The sequence below is a fragment of the Sphaeramia orbicularis genome, chromosome 22 (genome assembly GCF_902148855.1).
Source record: "Sphaeramia orbicularis chromosome 22, fSphaOr1.1, whole genome shotgun sequence".
Classification (NCBI taxonomy): domain Eukaryota; kingdom Metazoa; phylum Chordata; class Actinopteri; order Kurtiformes; family Apogonidae; genus Sphaeramia; species Sphaeramia orbicularis.
The window spans coordinates 27,983,968-28,004,427 of NC_043978.1; the positions used below are offsets into that span (position 1 = coordinate 27,983,968).

General features: G+C 40.6%; 2 protein-coding genes across 5 annotated transcripts in view; one reads left to right on the top strand and one right to left on the bottom strand.

Annotated features, from left to right (window-relative positions):
* dync1h1 (dynein, cytoplasmic 1, heavy chain 1) overlaps positions 1–15,146 on the top strand; it is a 33,370-nt gene extending 18,224 nt beyond the window's left edge. The window contains exons 46-78 of one of the 3 annotated variants that reach the window (XM_030127241.1): positions 52–213; positions 454–668; positions 778–982; positions 1,063–1,236; positions 1,446–1,565; positions 1,686–1,806; positions 2,029–2,224; positions 3,435–3,552; positions 3,632–3,847; positions 3,934–4,146; positions 4,437–4,564; positions 4,698–4,851; positions 4,964–5,110; positions 5,251–5,401; positions 5,538–5,791; positions 5,905–6,039; positions 6,131–6,225; positions 6,317–6,491; positions 7,048–7,123; positions 7,246–7,406; positions 7,504–7,615; positions 7,709–7,769; positions 7,848–7,971; positions 8,366–8,479; positions 8,586–8,756; positions 9,010–9,227; positions 9,308–9,411; positions 10,756–10,979; positions 11,220–11,373; positions 12,348–12,490; positions 13,475–13,643; positions 14,456–14,580; positions 14,681–15,146. In XM_030127241.1, coding sequence (XP_029983101.1) covers positions 52–213; positions 454–668; positions 778–982; positions 1,063–1,236; positions 1,446–1,565; positions 1,686–1,806; positions 2,029–2,224; positions 3,435–3,552; positions 3,632–3,847; positions 3,934–4,146; positions 4,437–4,564; positions 4,698–4,851; positions 4,964–5,110; positions 5,251–5,401; positions 5,538–5,791; positions 5,905–6,039; positions 6,131–6,225; positions 6,317–6,491; positions 7,048–7,123; positions 7,246–7,406; positions 7,504–7,615; positions 7,709–7,769; positions 7,848–7,971; positions 8,366–8,479; positions 8,586–8,756; positions 9,010–9,227; positions 9,308–9,411; positions 10,756–10,979; positions 11,220–11,373; positions 12,348–12,490; positions 13,475–13,643; positions 14,456–14,580; positions 14,681–14,809 — 5,064 coding nt within the window. In that variant the 3' untranslated portion in view covers positions 14,810–15,146. Of the gene's footprint in view, positions 1–51; positions 214–453; positions 669–777; positions 983–1,062; positions 1,237–1,445; positions 1,566–1,685; positions 1,807–2,028; positions 2,225–2,361; positions 2,558–3,434; positions 3,553–3,631; positions 3,848–3,933; positions 4,147–4,436; positions 4,565–4,697; positions 4,852–4,963; positions 5,111–5,250; positions 5,402–5,537; positions 5,792–5,904; positions 6,040–6,130; positions 6,226–6,313; positions 6,492–7,047; positions 7,124–7,245; positions 7,407–7,503; positions 7,616–7,708; positions 7,770–7,847; positions 7,972–8,365; positions 8,480–8,585; positions 8,757–9,009; positions 9,228–9,307; positions 9,412–10,755; positions 10,980–11,219; positions 11,374–12,347; positions 12,491–13,474; positions 13,644–14,455; positions 14,581–14,680 lie in introns of all 3 variants that reach the window. The other 2 variants (XM_030127243.1, XM_030127242.1) reach the window with 2 other exon arrangements.
* Positions 15,147–16,818: 1,672 nt separating this feature from the next.
* Positions 16,819–20,451, bottom strand: LOC115413632 (uncharacterized). Of its 2 annotated transcripts, XM_030126618.1 has the most exons (6): positions 20,336–20,451; positions 19,867–19,956; positions 18,542–18,597; positions 18,325–18,400; positions 17,725–17,820; positions 16,819–17,630 (listed from the first exon to the last, which is right to left on the bottom strand). In XM_030126618.1, the coding sequence occupies exons 4-6, from the start codon at positions 18,325–18,327 to the stop codon at positions 17,070–17,072; spliced, it is 660 nt and encodes a 219-aa protein (XP_029982478.1). In that variant the 5' UTR covers positions 18,328–18,400; positions 18,542–18,597; positions 19,867–19,956; positions 20,336–20,451; the 3' UTR covers positions 16,819–17,069. The 2 variants fall into 2 exon arrangements, with proteins under 2 accessions (XP_029982478.1, XP_029982479.1); XM_030126619.1 differs by lacking the exons at positions 18,325–18,400; positions 18,542–18,597; positions 19,867–19,956; positions 20,336–20,451 and having other exon boundaries at positions 17,725–17,996.
* Between the last annotated feature and the right edge of the window lie 9 nt (positions 20,452–20,460).

Below are 20,460 nucleotides of genomic sequence, written 5' to 3' on the forward strand. Positions count from 1 at the left end.
CCTGTGTACTCTGACCTTTCTGCATGTATTGATTTGTGTGTGTGTTTTCAGGTACACAGGAAATACACAGGAGAGGACTTTGATGAAGACCTGCGGACAGTGCTGCGTCGATCAGGTTGCAAGAATGAGAAGATTGCCTTCATCATGGATGAGTCCAATGTACTGGACTCTGGTTTCCTTGAGAGAATGAACACTCTTCTGGCCAATGGAGAGGTAACGCAATACTGTCATTGTGCCCCTTCTTTTTTGGTTGTCTTTGGAATACAGTGTTATTTACTTTTCATTGTCTGACTTCTTTTATGGTAAGTGTTTATGCCAGTTGTGGCAGTGCCACAAGAACAGGTTTTAATGCTGCGTCACTAGAAATAATTGGGAACAACTGGCTGCTTTGTGTTGTTTTTTTATGTATAGCATTGTCGATCTTTATATATTTTTCTTGTTCTGCTCTTTTAGGTTCCTGGCCTGTTTGAAGGAGATGAATATGCCACCCTGATGACTCAGTGTAAGGAGGGAGCTCAGAAAGAGGGTCTAATGCTTGACACACATGAGGAGCTGTACAAGTGGTTCACCAGCCAGGTGATCAGGAACCTCCACGTGGTTTTCACCATGAACCCCTCATCAGAAGGCCTCAAGGACAGAGCTGCCACATCTCCTGCTCTCTTCAACAGGTACACACATACTGATCAAGGAGCATGATTTATCATGCCAGAGAAAAGGGGGCAGTCTCGGTAATGATGGCGTTTTGCACGGTGACTCAGTTCTTTTGTATTTTATCAGATGTGTGCTGAACTGGTTTGGAGACTGGTCCACTGAGGCCCTGTATCAGGTGGGTAAGGAGTTCACCAGCAAGATGGACCTGGAGAAGCCCAACTACAAGGTGCCAGACTACATGCCCATTGTTTACGACAAACTGCCCCAGCCACCATCTCACCGTGAGGCCATCGTCAACGGCTGTGTGTTTGTACACCAGACACTCCACCAGGTGGGAAGGCGTTCACAAAAAAACTGTCTTACACTACATCATATTGTTTGAGGGATTCGCTAATTGTCAACCCTTTGCAGGCGAACAACCGACTGGCCAAGCGAGGTGGCCACACCATGGCCATCACCCCCAGACACTACCTTGACTTCATCAACCAGTACGCCAACCTGTTCAATGAGAAACGCAGTGAGTTGGAGGAGCAGCAGATGCATCTCAATGTTGGTCTCCGTAAGATCAAAGAAACTGTTGATCAGGTAAAATACTTGCTGTGTCAAACCCATGATGCTATGTGCTTAGATGGTTTTGTGCCGCTTTATTATCACGTATTTCACCAACTTGACCAAGACTTCATCCCTTCAAACCAATGAAAACTTATCATGAACAGTCCTTAAAATGTCCCCGCTTAAACTCCCTATTGGTTTTTCTTGTCTGACTCCCTGATTGTATTTGTGTCTGCATCAAGGTGGAGGAGCTTCGTCGTGACCTGAGAATCAAGAGCCAAGAGTTGGAAGCAAAGAATGCTGCTGCCAATGACAAACTGAAGAAGATGGTCAAAGACCAGCAGGAGGCAGAGAAGAAGAAGGTATACTAGATGTATTTTTCTGCCTCCTTGGATTTGCCATTTTGACGCAGTTACAAAAGTAATCTCCCTGACTCCACTGCACATTTAAAAATGTTAAACTTTACTTCATTGTGATTGTAGGTGATGAGTCAGGAGATCCAGGAGGCTGTGTACAAGCAGCAGGAGGTGATCAAGGACAAACAGCTGAGTGTCAAACAGGACTTGGACCAAGTGGAGCCTGCTGTTATTGAGGCTCAGAATGGTACAGTGGCTTATTTACTCTCAGCAGTCATACTGTGTTTAATTGAATTCTTTTCGAAACTTGTTCAAATGTTTACATGTTTAAGGTATGGGCTGCCATTTTCTCTTCTGTTCACTTATGGCCCAAGGCCTTTCCAGTTAACAGTTTGATTTCTGCTCACATCCTCCCTTCATCACTTCCCCCTCCTCATCATAATCATTATTTTCCACCTGATATTGGTAGCTGTTAAGTCCATTAAGAAGCAGCACCTGGTGGAGGTGCGTTCCATGGCCAATCCACCTGCAGCTGTAAAACTGGCCCTGGAGTCCATCTGCTTGCTCCTGGGAGAAAGCACAACTGACTGGAAGCAGATTCGTTCCATCATCATGAGAGAGAACTTCATCCCCACCATTGTTAACTTCTCTGCTGAAGAAATCAGGTGAAATAAGAACAAATGCATTTCTAAATTAACTAAAGACCTCTGTCTTTCTCTCCCTTTTTCTGTCTTTTCCATCTCTTCTTTTGCTCTCGTCACTCCTCCTTTCTTCAAACGCATACCTGCTATCACCTAACAAGCTGTGAGCTCTATTAAGCGGCAGCACCTAGTAGAAGTGCGAGCTATGACCAACCCCCCCTCTGCAGTCAAACTGGCCCTGGAGTCTATCTGCCTCATGCTGGGCGAGGAGACCAATGACTGGAAAAAAATCAGACAAGTTATTATCAAGGACAATTTCATCAGCAGCATAGTCAACTTCTCCTCTGAGGAGATGAGGTAACAGTGTCAGACACTTAACGTAGTTTAATCTGAAGGACAATCAATGTAAAGCAATCAAGTTGTAAAATGGATCCTGTGAGTGGAACCTGATTGTACCTTCACAGAATCGAGCCTCACAACCTGATTTTTGTTCAATCAGAAAATCACTTGGTAACTATAAAAGTTCATTGTTATGATTTTGTATTTTTAATGATTGAACACGCTCAACTCCATGGAAAATCCTAACAATGGAAGAGAAATTTCTCATTTTCTGTGATTGTAATTTTTATTTATGTTTTCTTTACACTTTGCAGCCATTTATTCCAGGGTTTCCCTTGGGTTTTTGGAGGGATTAGACACGAGGTGGGGGTTTGGTTGCGAGTTTTTTTTTGGGAAAAAAAAAAACATCATTTAACTAAACGCAATCCATTTCCCATTATTATATTAGGTGCAGGGAAAGCAAAAATGTGCTCACCATTTAAGAAAACACTTTGCCCTTTCTGCAATACATGAGCAGTTACTGACAGAAATCACTAATCTGTTCGTAACACTAGTAAAACTGAGTTATTGCAGTGAAGGTCACTCATTCTGAGCTTGTCTGACAACCTTACATGATTGAAATGGTCTAAATTTGTTTTCTCAGTGGCAGCTAAACACATTACACAATCATGAGAAATGAAATTTAACTCATGCAGGTCATAATGGACTAATGAAACACTTGTGAAAACACTGTCAAAATCACAAACAGAATTAACTGCCCTTTGCTAGCCTGGCAAAACTTTGCCCCCTTAAAAGTACCTATATAAAAACACACTTCAGGGTTTCCCCTACCATCTTAAGACTGTGTTAAGTTTTATGTTGTGACTTCTGTTGTGTGTGTTAATGCTTCACTCAGTGACTCCATCCGTGAGAAGATGAAGAAGAACTACCTCTCCAACCCAAGTTACAACTATGACCAAGTCAACAGGGCCTCACTGGCCTGCGGCCCCATGGTGAAATGGGCCATTGCTCAGGTAAGGAAACTAAAATCGTGAAGATGATGTCACGGTAAAAGGGAGGTTTATTTGAATGTGTGTTTTGCCTTTCCCGTAGCTTAACTATGCTGACATGCTGAAGCGTGTGGAGCCTCTGCGTAACGAACTGCAGAAGCTTGAAGATGACGCCACAGACAACAAAACCAAAGCGGAAGAGGTAGAACAAATGATCAGAGACCTGGAGGCTAGCATCGCTCGCTACAAGGAGGAGTATGCTGTTCTCATCTCAGAGGCCCAGGCCATCAAGGCTGACCTCGCTGCAGTGGAAGCTAAGGTAACAGCTCATTAAACAACTTAAATCCCAAAGCAACATGAAGGGTCTTGGTGAATTTTCTGAACACTTCTTCTGTCTGTTTCCAGGTGAATCGGAGTACAGCTCTACTCAAGAGTCTATCAGCTGAAAGAGAGCGCTGGGAAAAGACCAGTGAGACCTTCAAGAACCAGATGTCTACCATCGCTGGAGACTGTCTGCTCTCTGCTGCATTCATTACCTATGCTGGCTACTTTGAACAACAGATGAGACAGAACCTGTTCACTACTTGGTCTCATCACCTGCAGCAAGCCAACATTCAGGTATGTTGAGTTTATTAGATGCCCATGAATGCATCATGAGGTCCCCCTCCCTATGTATATGGGTAAAAATCAGACATGCTTCAAGGCAGGAGAGGAGCACTAAAATTCGTTCTGCTTTGGTATCAGCATTTACTTACCAGAGAATTCACTCATAAGGGTAAATCTACCTGCATTTCCTGATTGATGGGTTTTAATATCAGAACCTACCATCCAGAAAAGTATATGTATTGTGTAATCTGATGTCATAAAATATGGCTTTCTGATTCTCATTGCTCTTAATCACTCTCCAGTTCCGTACCGACATCGCCAGAACTGAGTACCTGTCCAACGCAGATGAGAGACTCCGCTGGCAAGCCAACTCCCTCCCAGCTGATGACCTCTGCACTGAAAACGCCATCATGCTTAAGAGGTTTAACAGGTCAGTGACTTTACTTTCTAAACGGAGTGCTCTAGTTTTATTACTTTTGGGAAAATATCAGGAGTTACTATGTGATTATTTGCCTTGGGATGAAACAATATTTTATGCAGAACCTACCCCATTGTTTTTCCAGATACCCGCTCATCATTGATCCATCAGGTCAGGCTACGGAGTTCATAATGAATGAGTACAAAGACCGAAAGATCACCAGGACCAGTTTCTTGGATGATGCTTTCAGGAAGAACCTGGAGAGTGCCCTGCGTTTTGGTAACCCACTGCTGGTCCAGGTAAGTCTCAGTGAATACATTTGATTTTTCTGCCATGTGGTCACTTTTCCCCACTTTTGTGTTCCTCAAAGGAGTATCTCAGTTTATAGTCATTGTTTTCTAAACTTTTCAGGACGTGGAAAGTTACGACCCCATCTTAAACCCAGTGCTGAACAGGGAGGTCCGCAGAACTGGAGGGCGTGTCCTCATCACCCTCGGAGACCAGGATATTGATCTGTCACCTTCATTCGTCATCTTCCTCTCCACACGAGACCCAACGGTGAGGAAACTTACATAGGTTTTGTCAATGGCTAATACTGGTAAACATGAAGCTTAATTACTTTGTTTTCTTGCTCATAGAACAAGACATAGAAAAAATTACATGGTTAATTTGACCTTTATGACGTTGTCTTCATACAGGTTGAGTTCCCACCAGATCTATGTTCTCGTGTGACTTTTGTCAACTTCACCGTGACACGGAGCAGCCTCCAGAGCCAGTGTCTCAACGAAGTCCTAAAGGCTGAGAGACCTGATGTGGATGAGAAACGCTCTGATCTCCTCAAACTGCAGGGTGAGACCAAATGAGTATATGATGTGACAGGGCTATAGATTGTTGTAAACACAGACAGACGGGGCTGTGGGAGACTGACGTAGCCATAGTTGTTGACTTTCTAGAGCCCATCAGTGACTCCCCTGCCTTCTTTCAGGTGAGTTCCAGCTGCGTCTCCGCCAGCTTGAGAAATCCCTGCTGCAGGCCCTGAATGAAGTTAAGGGCCGTATCCTGGATGATGACACCATCATCACCACCCTGGAGAACCTAAAGAGGGAGGCAGCTGAGGTGACCCGAAAGGTGGAGGAGACAGATATCATCATGGCTGAGGTGGAGGCAGTGTCTCAGCAGTACCTGTCTCTGTCCTCAGCCTGCAGCAGCATCTACTTCACCATGGAGGCTCTGAACCAGGTTTGCTTATAATATTTAGAAACTCTTCTCATTTTAACATTCGCTAAATCATGGACATCAAAGGAGAACTTCATACCAAAAATTTAAAACATCTACCTTTCTTTTCCTTCCAGATGCACTTCCTGTACCAGTACTCCCTTCACTTTTTCCTGGATACCTACCATACTGTGCTTTATGAGAACGCCAACCTCAAGAGTATCACTGATCACTCTCAGAGACTGGCCCTCATCACCAAGGACCTCTTCCAGGTTTGAACCATAGAACATTTTTGAAACAAATATTCTCTTTGGTATGAGTCATTTTGCTATATCTACTTATATCACATTTCTGTGGATGTAGGTTGCTTTCAACAGAGTAGCCAGAGGTATGCTGCATCAGGATCACATCACCTTTGCCATGCTTCTGGCTAAAATCAGTCTGAAGGGCATGACTAAGTAAGAATCCACTTCAAGAATATTAAAGATCATATTACTGTGTTAGTAATGTATATAAACCACTCATAAAAATTTGATGACTTGTTTGCAGTGAGCCTTCATATGATGCGGAGTTCCAGCATTTCCTCCGTGGTAAGGAGATTGTCCTGACGGGTATGTCACTGCCCAAGGTGAAGGGTCTGTCCACAGAACAGAGTGAGGCCATGGTCCGCCTCAGCCGCCTGCCTGCATTCAAAGACCTGGTGGCCAAAGTTGAGGCTGATGAGGTAAGTATTGACCAGTGGTAGAAAATCCTACTGTAGAACTCTGCTTTAAGTACAGACCCTGCACACAAGTCTGCAGCTTTTTACTTTTTCTGCACTACATTTATCTGCTGTCTTATGTTACTTTTAAGATTAGTTTTTCACCCCGTTCTTTCCAGTGCATCTGCAAATGTGTTGATATTTAAGTGTTTGTGATAATGTGAAGGATGGGGGTTTCCTTTGTTTTGACTTTTTTGTTCTCATCCTAAAATTATATAGTCTTTAAAACACTCTTGAATTGGCTGGAAAGGACATACTGACAAACATGAAAATGAAACATTTTTCTGAGCTCATGAAAAAGTAAAGTTTTTGAAATATGTGGTGCTCACGAAACAGGGCTGATATAAACATCTGATAGTCTGAAAGAATACAATGCAGTTCTATAGATTAACCAACTAAACTATTAGTATTTTTACTTAAGTAAAGGAACATAGTGCTTATGTTATGTTTTTAAACCAACACTGCATAAGTGTAAAGAGAACTGTATTGAGGCTCATTATCAGTTTGTTTTTTCCCGCAGCAATTCTTCATGTGGCTTGAGAGTAACACCCCAGAGCTGGCCGTTCCTTATCTGTGGTCGGAGGAGAAACAGTCCAGTAAGAATATACACTTCTCATATTTTGTAAATTATTTACAAATGTTAAACCCAGCAGACTGTGCATATATTTTATAGTGGATGTGTTCATTTATCTGACCCGTCCTCTCGTCCTTTCTGCAGCTTCCATTGGCCAGGCAGTGCACCAGCTGCTGCTGATCCAGACTTTCCGTCCAGATCGTCTGCTGGCCATGTCACACATTTTTGTGTCAAAGGTTCTGGGAGAGACCTTCATGAGCATCATCGAGCAGCCTCTGGACCTGGCTAATATCGTGGACAGTGAGGTACAAACAAGCATTGTTTTAATTTTTGCTCCAGAGATGTTATGCCATTGTCTTTGCTGTTGATATGATACTGATGTTCCTTCCCCTTTGTCCTCAGGTGAAGCCCAGCACTCCAGTGTTGATGTGTTCTGTGCCAGGTTATGATGCTTCTGGTCTGGTCAGAGATCTGGCTGCTGAGGAGAACAAACAAATCACCTCCATTTCCATTGGTTAGGATGCAAACCTTCAAAAACCAACACTTTTTAAAATCCTATGTCTTAATGATGTTATTAAAAATGATCGTTTTCTTCTGTGGTCTACAGGTTCAGCTGAGGGCTTCAACAAGGCTGACCGAGACATCAACACAGCTGTCAAGTCTGGAAGGTGGGTCATGTTTTTTGTTAATTTTGAGAGCATGTGCGTCTTATTTTATCGTACACTCACGCTGTTGCAATCACATAGGTGGGTGATGTTGGAGAACGTCCATCTGGCTCCTGGTTGGCTGATGCAGCTGGAGAAGAAGCTCCACTCTATGCAACCTCATGCCAGCTTCAGGCTTTTCCTCACTATGGAGATCAACCCCAAGGTACACCATATCACTTACAAATATATTGATCATGGTATCTGCTTATGGTCATCTTTTTGACTGGCATTAATTAGCCTTCATTGTAGCTTCACAAAATATGCATCTTGTAGTTAATACTATTATGACTTTGTAGAATTTTCAAGATGATGAGGACAAGCAACTTGTCAGGGCCAAAAGTATTTGGGCGGCCCTGATGTAAACTTTTAGGGTTGCCTGCTAGCAGTTAGTGACAAGCAACATGAAAGTAAATAATCAAAAATGTTGGTTTTGGCAAAATTCTTACGCTTAACGTCAGTGCCAGCCCAAAATTGGAAAATTATTGCATCTGAGATTTTCATTCCTTCTCCTTTCTCATCCTTACTCCTCATATTTCTACTTCCCATTTTCCTTCCAGGTTCCAGTCAATCTGCTCCGTGCTGGTCGTATCTTTGTGTTTGAGCCTCCTCCAGGTGTTAAAGCCAACATGCTCAGGACCTTTAGCAGCATCCCTGTGGCTCGCATGTGCAAGGTAACTTCAGATGGATTCAGCCACACAAAGTTGTATATTTTCTTCAAAAGCTTAATGATTAGCATCAGTGCTCTCTCTAAATTAACTTCATCCCATGTTTCTACAGGCCCCCAATGAGCGTGCTCGCCTCTACTTCCTGCTGGCCTGGTTCCACGCTGTCATTCAGGAGCGTCTGCGGTATGCACCGCTGGGCTGGTCTAAGAAATATGAATTTGGAGAGTCTGATCTGCGTTCTGCCTGTGACACAGTTGACACTTGGCTGGATGACACTGCTAAGGTTGGGGATTAACAAACATTCCTATAGCTGCATTTTCATGTAACTGCAAAAAAATGTTTATAATAATACACTGATGGAAACACAGCTTCTGATGTTGCTTTTATAAGTAGTACAGTCATAGACACATCTGCAGATACAGCCTATGTCAACATGAAATCAGATGTATATTGCATACATTTCTTACTTAAAATGGTTAATTGTGTAGCAATATTTAACAGCACACTAAACATCAAATTTTGCCTCATATACACAGGGACGTCAGAACATTGCACCAGATAAGATCCCCTGGGCGGCTCTGAAAACCCTCATGGCCCAGTCCATCTATGGAGGTCGCATTGACAACGAATTTGACCAGCGACTGCTCATCACTTTCCTGGAACGTATTTTCACAAAGGGCAGCTTCGACAGCGAGTTCAAACTGGCTCTGAAGGTGGACGGACACAAGGACATCAAGATGCCTGATGGCATTCGGTCAGTCAGTCTCACATGCATCTGTAGAAAAACACTTTTTCTGATGACTTCACTTATACCAAATGTTTGGTTTGTCGCAGGCGGGAGGAGTTCATGCACTGGGTAGAGATGCTCCCTGACACTCAGACTCCATCTTGGCTCGGGTTGCCTAGCAATGCCGAGAAGGTCTTGCTCACCACTCAGGGTATGTCCAAGCAAGTTACCCTCTGTACTCTGGTCTGCTGTCACTCAAACACAACATTTTCGGTTTGTTCTCCATATCTTTGTTCTTTTCTAATGAATTTTTTTTTCACTTAGGGCAGATCATTAACCATTTCTCTTCTATTCCAGTGTTTTAATTCGGACTTTTCCAGGTGCGAGGAGTGGTCAAGATCTCAAACAGTATTTACATCTGCTTTGGGCAGAGTAATGTGTTTGAGATGGCAAAGAGCATATTAAGGGTATTGCTAACAAGGCTGTCATCTTGCATTGTGTATTGGTTTCAGTAGAATAAGGGGTAGACATGCATTGATCCGATACAGACTCTAGATCAGATATTGGTGAGAATGGGAATTCTAGGCATGTAACAGTTAGATGTCAGCTGTGAGTGTCTAGAGCTAAAAAAGGGTCATCAGTTTGGATGAACTCACTATGCCAACATGGTCCGCATCCATTTGCTTTGTATGGAGAGACAGTGTTTCAAAATATAACCCCATCAGCCTCATCAAACACCTCCAGAAACATGTCAAAGAACAGAACAAGTTCAACCAAATTTAAAAAATAAAAAATAAATAAAAACAGACAAATTGAAGAACTTTGGTCTAAACCCAAAGCCCAGTTATCTGTAACAGGACTGAAAAAATCTAGGTTATCATGTGTACTGCAGTCATCTATTTAACATGTATACTTTTGAAGTTGCAGTTTTAATCGTGGTATTCAGGTTCCTAAAGCAAGAGAGTGTGTGTCCTCACCCTCCAGCAGCTGTATTTCACTGCCATCATGCCGCTTTGCTGGGATATTGTCCCCACACCCTCCCCTCCAGAATAAGACTCTGAAGAGCTGCACACCTCCCCATCCCTTTAGCCTGTCCACTATGTCTTTACTCCCCATTTGTGTTACAAAACGCTCTCGGAACTCGCACAGATTCCAGCTGCTGAAGCATCCGAAACACCACTCCTGTATCCCTGCTTATCCCTCCCTCCAGTTTCTGTCTCAAACCCTGACTTTGCTTGTTACTTTTTTTTTCTTTACAGATGGGTCAAGGATACAGTTCTTTTGTCCACCTGGGAACTATGTTGTTAATTTTGTTGAAAATATTCATTTTGTTTTCCCTCTTGCCTGAAGCCTTGTGTGTTTTATGTGACCCACTATATTCCTAATTTGTGTCTGTTACAAATCCTCTATAAATTCTTCTAACATACTAAGGTAAGCTGTTACTTTGCCCCTCAATTAATTTGTTCTCGTCCTACCTTCCACCATGGCCTGGTCTCCCTCCCATCCTCCACCTCCCCACCCGCTCACTTGCACCGTTCTCCCCCGGGCTGCGCAGGCATTGACATGATGGGTAAGATGCTGAAAATGCAGATGTTGGAGGATGAGGACGACCTGGCCTATGAGACGGAGAAGAAGCAACAGCAGCAGCAGCAGCACACTTCGTCCACATCTGACGCCCAGCCAGCCTGGATGAGGACCCTCCACACCACCGCCTGCAACTGGCTGCAGCTCATGCCTCAAGCAGTCAATCCACTCAAACGCACAGTGGAGAACATCAAGGTAATGGAAGAATGCAGACTGAAATGAGACGAACTATCATTACATAGTGCAGTCTTCCTTGTAGGTTACAACCCAAATACATTTTCTTGTCATTTTAAAATGTACGATCATCTACTGACAAATGAGAAGTAAAAGGACACATTTCAGTTTCATTGGATAAATATCTTTATCTATTTGGCCTTTTTTTCTGTCAGTAATGCATTTGCTGATTTGCTTTTTTCTTCTAACACACACAACCAGGACCCACTGTTCCGTTTCTTTGAGCGTGAGGTGAAGATGGGCGGCAAGATGCTGCAGGAGATTCGTCAGGATCTCTCTGATGTTGTGCAAGTGTGTGAAGGCAAGAAGAAGCAGACCAACTACCTGCGCACACTCATCAGCGACCTGGTCAAAGGTAAAAAATAACTGAATTATTGTGATTTCTTGTGTATTTTTGGAGTTTAGTTAAAGTTGCAGGAGCTGAAATCAATGGGGAAAAACACCAGAGTTTGAAAAAAGAGAAGGTACTTTTCCAATCATTCGTGTCAAGCCATGAAGTAGAACTCCAGAGTGGCATCTGAGGAAATCTGATCAGCATTCACTAATTACAGCCATCAGTCACGTCTTTAACAGCCCTACCTGTTTGAAAACACCTGTGATTAGATAGTCTGTGTTGCATGTCCACAGATTTGTCCTGAAATCCTGCTTTGTCTTGATATATCATTGAAATAATATTTACTGAAACATAGTTATGGAATTTCTGCTTAAAAATATCAAACATGTTGGCTTTCACTAATTTAACTGTGAGTAATTAAAGAAAATGCCCTCATGTCCTTTTGAGCCTTGTTATTTAGACTTTTTTTAAGATGCCTTTTCAGTGAACTGAACACAAATGGGCAGCCCAACACATGACTGCCTACATCTGTGTTCACTGTGCATCTGCGTCCGGCTGACCACTTGTATTCATTACTGCCCACGTCATTTCCACTCAGAGGCTTGGCGTGCTGTCATTGGTCAGTCTGAGATCAGACGACAGCCCGATTTGTTTCACTCATTAAGAACAAAGAACAATAGACACGTGTAGAGCTGGTGAGATCATCCATCTGTGCTCATCTCCATATTTTTCTGAGCACAGTGTCACTAAAACAACCACAATGTCTTTGACAGATGAGGTAATCTCCTGTTACCTCCTTGTTTATGCAATAAAACATATGTGATCAAATGCGTCTCAGACCAGCTCAGTGGTTTCAATGATCAGATCATAATGTGTATTGGTTGTTTGAGAATTGTATTTCATGCATTTCAAAGTAAGGGAATCTGTTCTTGGTCACGAAAATGATGTTAATTTCAGTGACTGACTCTAGTATCTGCCTGCTTTGTTCTTTTAAGGCATCCTTCCTCGCAGCTGGTGCAGATACACTGTCCCAGCATCCATGACTGTCATTCAGTGGGTGGCAGATTTCAGTGAGAGGATCAAACAGCTGCAACACATCTCCCAAGGGGCTGCCAGCGGAGGGGCCAAGGAGCTCAAGGTACTGTTTCACAAACATTGTGTACATTCATTCAGCATCTCCAAAATAAGACAGAAGGGAAGCACTGCCACCTCGTCACAGCCCAGTGTTATTCAGTGCAACATTTAACACCAAGTATTTGTATACTGACAGTCAATAGAAACTTTGAGGTAGAAATGTCTGCATATTTCTACTTGTAGGGGAGTTGTAATTATTCCTTGTGGATTTATTGATGACTTAGTGCTCGGGTAGTTGAGGTAATGATGAGTTGTCATGTTGTCACGGTTCATTGCACATGGGTTGGTCTCTTTGCAAAAGTGGACCAAATACACATTGAGCAATACTCAGTGGGTATCTGCACAATTTGAGGATTGGTTTTGAAGGCCTATATAAAGACCCAAAAAAGGCCACCATTGTTAGTCCAGTGAACGGCATCATGCCACATCTATCACGTGAACAACGTCTCTGGGCACTGGGTATGGTGGAGGCCGGTTTGAGCTACAGTGATATAGCCAGGCGTATGGGCTGTTCCCAACCCACAATCAGAAACCTGGTTGAACGCCACAACATGATAGGCTCTGTTGATGATAGACCCCGTCCAGGCCATACCCGGTATTAACTGTTGTGACTTTGTGTTTGGCAGGTGCTATTTTCTTTTGTTAAGTTTTTTTGTTTTGAAATTATTCTTGAAACTTTAGATTGTTGTTTCTGTATGTCGATATCCTAAACAAATGATTCATATGACAAAAATTCCAGTTTAATTCAAAATTATGTCGAAAAATATGGTCTCAAAGTTTTCATTGGCTGTGAGTGTAAAAATAAACGTAGATATTTGTTTGTGGCTGAAAAATCATTGTAAAAGTAATGGAATTTTGACATGAGAAAATGTGTAGGAGAGTGGTTGACTTTTTTACTCTTGTATCTCAATGGGATGATAGAACTGAATGAAGGGCCTCCGCTGACATTTATTAATGTCCTGCTGTTGGTTCGTTCTTTCTGCTGTAGAACATCCATGTATGCCTGGGCAGCCTGTTTGTGCCAGAGGCCTACATCACTGCCACCCGTCAGTACGTGGCCCAGGCCAACAGCTGGTCTCTGGAGGAGTTGTGTCTGGAGGTCAACGTCACCACCGCTCAGGGCGCTGCGCTGGACGCCTGCAGCTTCGGCATCAAAGGTTAGACAAATGGCAAGACTCAGTCACTGTAATGTAATGACAGAAGTGTCTGCAGGCCATCGGCACAAGGAGTTGTACATCTTGCCTTCCCCTGTGGGATTTGTCGCTACATGATCTCTAACTGAAACTTGGTTTGTGTGATACCTAAACAAATTAATTTTCTAGATTCATATAAAATGTTATATTTGGTTTACTAGTAAATAAATACACATTTTTTTTTGCATCACTGGCTAACAATAGTCGGTGAGGTAACCACAGCTAACATCAGGTAATCGTTGGTTGAGTCATTTGTTGTTAAGATCATTTCTGTCGCCTACATCCATGATAACAGCCTGTGCAAGGGTTTGCTTCGTACATGTTTTTTCACCAAAAAAAATCCTTATTTTGCTTTCAAGTCCTGCAGTGTCTCTATTCCTCCCCTCTACATCAGCTACAATGTGAATGTACCATTAGCCTTGAAATAGTTCCATAACATCAGCAACTAACTTTCAGCACAAAACACTCAAACCTCATCAACACCGCAAAGCTTATGTATTGACTTTTAATTTTTAAAAAAAAGGAAATCTTTTTCATAGCGAGTAAAAACAAACACAAACTCTTATTTAAATAAAAAAAAAAAAAAAGTAACATACTTTGAAATGCTTGAGAAGAAGTAGCTACATTTTCTGCACAAGCACAAATGAAACCAGTAGAACACATTGGGAAGTGATCAAATGAATTCCCTGTCTGTACCACTGGCTCCTTCTTCAGTTTCATACTGAACTGTTACTGTAGCTTCACTGTTCTCATACTGTTTTCGTCTACTATTCCAGGACTGAAACTACAGGGAGCGACATGTGCCAACAACAAGCTGTCTCTGTCCACGTCCATCTCCACTGAGCTGCCACTGACTCAGCTCCGCTGGATCAAACAGGGCAACGCCGAGAAGAGACACATGGTAGAAGCAGCAGCACACTGCCATACTCACGAATATTACCTGCTTTAATTCCACTTTGTTCTGATTGGCTTCATGCGTGTCCTTTTCTCGGTTGCTGCAGGTCACTCTGCCCGTGTACCTGAACTTCACCAGGTCAGACCTCATCTTCACCGTTGACTTCGACATCGCCACCAAAGAAGATCCTCACAGCTTCTACGAGCGTGGAGTCGCTGTCCTGTGTACCGAGTAAATGGAGTCCTGAAGTCATTCCTGAAGACTCTAGTGTCACTATCTAAACCAACCTTTTATCACTTAACATTCATCGCTTATTAATCATCAGTTGAAAAAGTAGTTATAGTCTGTGTCATTCCATTATTAAACTCAGTCTAGAACATGAGGAGCAGTAACGTAGAGCTCATACTAGTGCTTTTGGAAAGGGTCTTGAAGGTTATGGGAATGTTGTCAGATGGTTGATGAAGAGGAGATGAAAAGTGGAAAAGCAAAGTTGGAAAGAGAATGTTTTTATGAAGGAACCTGTATGTTTTTTAGATTGAAACCCTGTTGGAATAAAATGAAGTACAACCTCATCAAAGTCTGAGAACTGGTTTATGTTTGAAAGAAATTCATGTAATTCTCATGATAATCATTCAGCGATCCAAGAAATATTGAGATCCTTTTAAAGTACCAATACAGTGGAGTATATAAACAGCATTATAAGTGAAAGTACTGCTTGAAAAATTCTAAGCAAAAGTAGTTTTAGCAGAAACATTTAAAGAAAAGGTACTGTTTGTTCCCTCTAATATTAGATGCATTGTCATTAGATTATTAAAGAGAACTGAAACATGTTACTACTGGAACTGATGGAAGTGAAACTAGTTTGAGGCCTCATCACATGTTTAATGGAGAGAAGAAATAGTTCTGACAAAATGTGGTAAGTGAAACTCTGAAATGCAGAACTCCTGTTGTAATCTCAGTTTTATTATGTATTATCTAGTCCAATCTCATAGATAACTAAAGGTAATGAATCAAAAAATATATTTTTCCTAGCAAAATGTGATGGAGCAGCATGAAATGAAGATATCTTCAATTTGTCTGCATTGAAATATCAAACTAAAATAATACAGGAAGAGCCTGTCAATGTGTCCAGCTGACATATTTTAGTGCAACACTACTTTTACTCACTGTATATATATTTTATTTCTTTTTAATCTATTTGTCTTCCATTCTTCTACTATGCACCACAAGAGAGGTCTCTTAATTTCATTGTACATGTGCATGACAATAAAAGCATTCTATCCTACTCTATTCTTTGATGAATGTTAGAATGAGGGGTTCAGCCTTTAGAATAGAATAGGCGTTATAATTACACCAGTTGTGCAAATAACAGTAAGATACAGACATATTAAAAAAGTATAAAATATACTTTATGAAGTTTTACAACAATTAAAAAAGTCAGAAGTGACTGGAGTGTAGAAGCAGGAGTTCCTAGAACTGGCACATATTTTGTGAATGCCCAGTAATGAAACAGTTCAGATCAGAAATACACAAACCCTTTATTACTAAAATACCTTTACAGTTCTGTCCTGGGGAAAACTTAGATTTCATTCTCGACACTTCAACAAATACTTGTTTGGTGTTCTGATATAACCCCACCTTCTGCGACCCTCATGGGGACTAAACAGTTCAGAAAATGAATGGATGTTGTCATATCTGCTTGTAAAACTCACCAACTATTGGTATTTCAGATGGACAGATACCATTGATGGAAATTAATCACAATTGTATTAAGTTATGGTCCAAATATGGAGTGTTATGGATCATTCTATTTTTTCAAAACAACCTTTGAGAAACATTACTATCTACGCAAAAGGTTACCCGATCTCCTGAATTTATTATCATTATTATTATGAAAATGGAAGGATTTCATTTCATTGGTTGCAGATTTCTAATGCTCTCTGTAAAAGTAAGGCTGTATTTCTTTGTAACTGGCAAAAAAAAAGTCTCAATTGCCAATTAAAATAACTTACAAAATGGCTTTTAAAAAGCGGTGAATACAAATACTTATTTTGCACATTTGTCTAATTATATGTATCTAGTTGATATTTTGCTTCCGTTTCTTCATTAAAAACAGAAGAAAACTCTTTTCCAGTTCAGAGGAAAGTAAATATATTAAGCATAAAAAAATTATGAAACACCACAGTATTTTGTTTAGGTCATTTTTTTAAAAACTGAAAAGCAATCAATAGAACAATGTAGTGCACACATTATTTTGTAATAATCAAGAACACAATAACTTCAAGTGAAACTTATAAATACAATAAATGATGTGAAATTTTCAAACTACTCTTTTAACCATTTACATAAATCAAGTCTCAACACCAAATGCATGTGTAACTAAAGTGCATTGTCTGATAACTATTTACAGTGTTCAACTGCACCTTAGTGTTCGTGAAACAAGTGTTAACAGGATTCTTTGGCGTCTCTACTCTCAAAGTCTCAGGACTGTGGCTCTAACACACTTCAGATGCAGAGTCCACTTCCTTTAGTTCTTCATCCACCATGTTGACCAAACATTGCTTCTTCCTTTGCTCCAACTCCAGCACATCCAATCCAGGAAGATCCAGCTTCCTCTTGTGCAGAGATCTGAGGTGGCAGGGGGGTTTCTCAGAAGAGCTATGGGGCAACGTACCCACTTCCACTGGGGGAACAGGTCCAGGTGTGGAGGATCCGGAAGCATGCAGATCTGAATCCTTCAGCTGACAGTGCAGCTCTAAATCCATGGACGTTGTGTGTTTCCCTGAATCATTTGACGTTCCACCTCCAAATCCCCCAAATGTAAGCTCAGAGTCACTTCCACATTTCATCTGGACGTCCGAAACATGTTGCTCCTCGGTTACTTTATCTCCTGTGCAATTTTTCACCACAGAAGCAGGATGACGGAACATAGATCTTCTGCTGCGGCCCCCTCCTCCTCCTGGCTGCCTGGGTCGCCTGCTACCCTTCGCACTGACACTGACATCAATGTTTGACTCATCAGAGTCCTCGGAGCTCCCATCGTATGGGTCCAAAAACTACAACCATGAGCACGCATGCATTCATTCATAAACACAACACAGCAGAGCAGCAGATGTATGAAGAAAGAGTAGTAAAAGGGAAGATGCTTACCATTGAATAACAACCATGCCTTCCTGCAGGGTTATGCACCAATGGTAAAGTCCGATGAGGAATAGTGACTCTCTCTGGTGTGCTGCTCATGCATCCCTACTCAAAGTAGTCACCAGAGAGTTTACAGTTTAATGGGAGAATTCATTCCAATGTAAAATATTGTTATTCAAATAAGGCTGGGTACCAAACGCTGATAATTTTATGCCAGGCCTTCAGAAACCTGTGGAAACCCCTGAAATGTCTTGATTTTTTCAATATCTAATGAGTAAATCTCATCAGTCTCAGTACATGCATCATTTACACAGGAACAGTCATGTATAATAACTTCAAGTTTGGTGAATATGTTCATAGAGTCTTTTTTTGGTCTGCTTTGACAGAATTTTAAAAAGTAAACTAAGCATCTGTATCAAAATTTATAATGCAATTTCGTTTTGCTAAATTTGGAACCAAGAAAAGTATTCTCACTGGTATTAAAATGTTTGATGAATACCCAGCTCTATTATACAAAAACCACAATAAAAAAAAATAAAAAATAGAAAAAAATATAAAGTATAGACATATAGGGGAAACAGTTTAAGAACTGCAGAGCAAAAGTAATACCATGGTGCTGGTGTCTGACCATCTCCGACTAATCTCTGAGTCAGAATCAGTGCTGGACTCCCACTATATACATCTCCTGATAGAAAATACACATCAGTTAGTCCACAGTGATTTGTATGAGGAAGGAAAAAGAGTTGAAAGAAATGAAGTCACAGTTTTAATACACACAAACCACCCCTCTCATAATGTGATACAATGTTCTCCTAACAGATCTCACCATATATTTGTAGGCAAGGCGGTCCATGTTGTTGAGTGCTTTTCTGTCACTCTGATCTAAATAAAGAAAAACATTTAAATTTTGTAGTAAAATTAATAAATTACCTGTTGCACCAGCTTTTGAAAAATTTTCTATATAATAAAATGTACAGAGACAGTAACTCAATACATAGATAATAGGTATGTTACTGTAACATTTGTCTTTATCGAACTATGGAGATGTGATGTGATGACATTCTATTCACCTTGGCGCTCTGAGGTTTATTCTCAACTTTAAAGCCCTCATTCATCACTATTTGCTGTATGCTCATGTCAGTGTTTGCTTTATCCGCACAGACTGAAACAATGACATGTTTTATCTAAAAAGTCTGCTTTCATCACATCTTCAAAACTACATGTTTAAAAAAAAAAAAAAAAAAAAAAAAAGCCTTTATGTATTCCTTCTGTGTGTACACAACTGGAGGAAAATGGCCTATAAATCAGCTCCTTGGAATCACTTAGAAAATACCAGAAAATCAGAAACTGGGCTCAGACACTTTTAGAGGGTTTTAAAAGAAGTGGAGAACTAATTTAACATTAATATCCTCTTTTTACACATATCATTTTATACCTGCCTTGTATTTCATATGATGTCAATGCATTTTTTATTTTTATTTTTTTAAAATCTCAGCTAAATAAAGAAATGAAATGAAAATATATTAGGGTTCTCAAATTAAATATAAAAAACACATTAACAATGCAAATTTTCCTAAAGGTTTGGAAATAAACCAAACAATTTATTGATTTCTCTTGCTAACTTTAATGCTTCACCGGTGTCACATTGAAAAATACCCTAAAGCACAAAAAAAGATTATTTTTATTTATTTTTACCATGTTGAGAACAGAAGAGAAAATTATTTATTACCTCAGTGACTCTTTCCTGGTTAAGTAAATAAAAAATAAATAAATAAAAAAAAAAATACAAGTTAGGGCTCTCAAATTAAACAGTGCAGCTGGAGAATAACATGCAAACTTTCTGATGGATTGGAAATAAAACAATTTCTTGATTTCTACTGTCAATTTTGAATTTCTTTTCGAATCGTGTCACATCGACAGCCGTAAAATACACACACAAAAAAAGTTTATTTTGTTTTTATCATGTCAGGGACAGAAGAGACAACTCAGTACCATGTGGGCATTAAACCACGTGTTTAACAATATGGGGAATAAAATGAATCAGCATCAAAACCTTCGATTAGCATATTATCATCATTATTAATGTTATAAATATTATTCATTTTATTATTGTTATTATTTTAACATTGCTTGTAAATTGGATGTTTTTACCTGAAAGTGGGTGTTGTCTTCCTCTGCATGTCCTAACACAGGTCTGGTCAAAGACAAACCAAACATAATGTGGTTGTAGCGTCAGGTATGCTGGAAAATTACAATTAATGAAATTAATTAAGCAGCAGCGAAACAGGTGGAGTGAATACGACTAAATGAGAGGCACGTGCTGGAAAATACAGAATGGCATTAAAATTAAAACTATTTAGTACAGTTTTCAGCATTAATAACTGTCAAGTGTGAATATACCGTACGATATAAAGCTTTATTTTAGAATTTGTTGCGACTAAAAAAAAAAAAAAAAAAAAAAAAAGCAATAAATATCAATGAACTAACGGTAGGTTTTCTCACAACTTACAGTAAGTGTTTTAAAGACTGTAATGTTGGGGCGTGTATATATGTGTACGCAAATATGACTGATAAAAGTTTTTTGTTTATGTATTTATTTTTTTTATGGAATAATACGTACGGTTGCACACACCTCCAGTTCCTCGGTGAGCCGTTGGGGGGAACGGGAGAGCCGAATGCCCGCTCCGTGGCCCGCTCCCCTCCGTGCGTAAGATCCGGCCTGGGGGAAAGGGATGAATGTTTAAT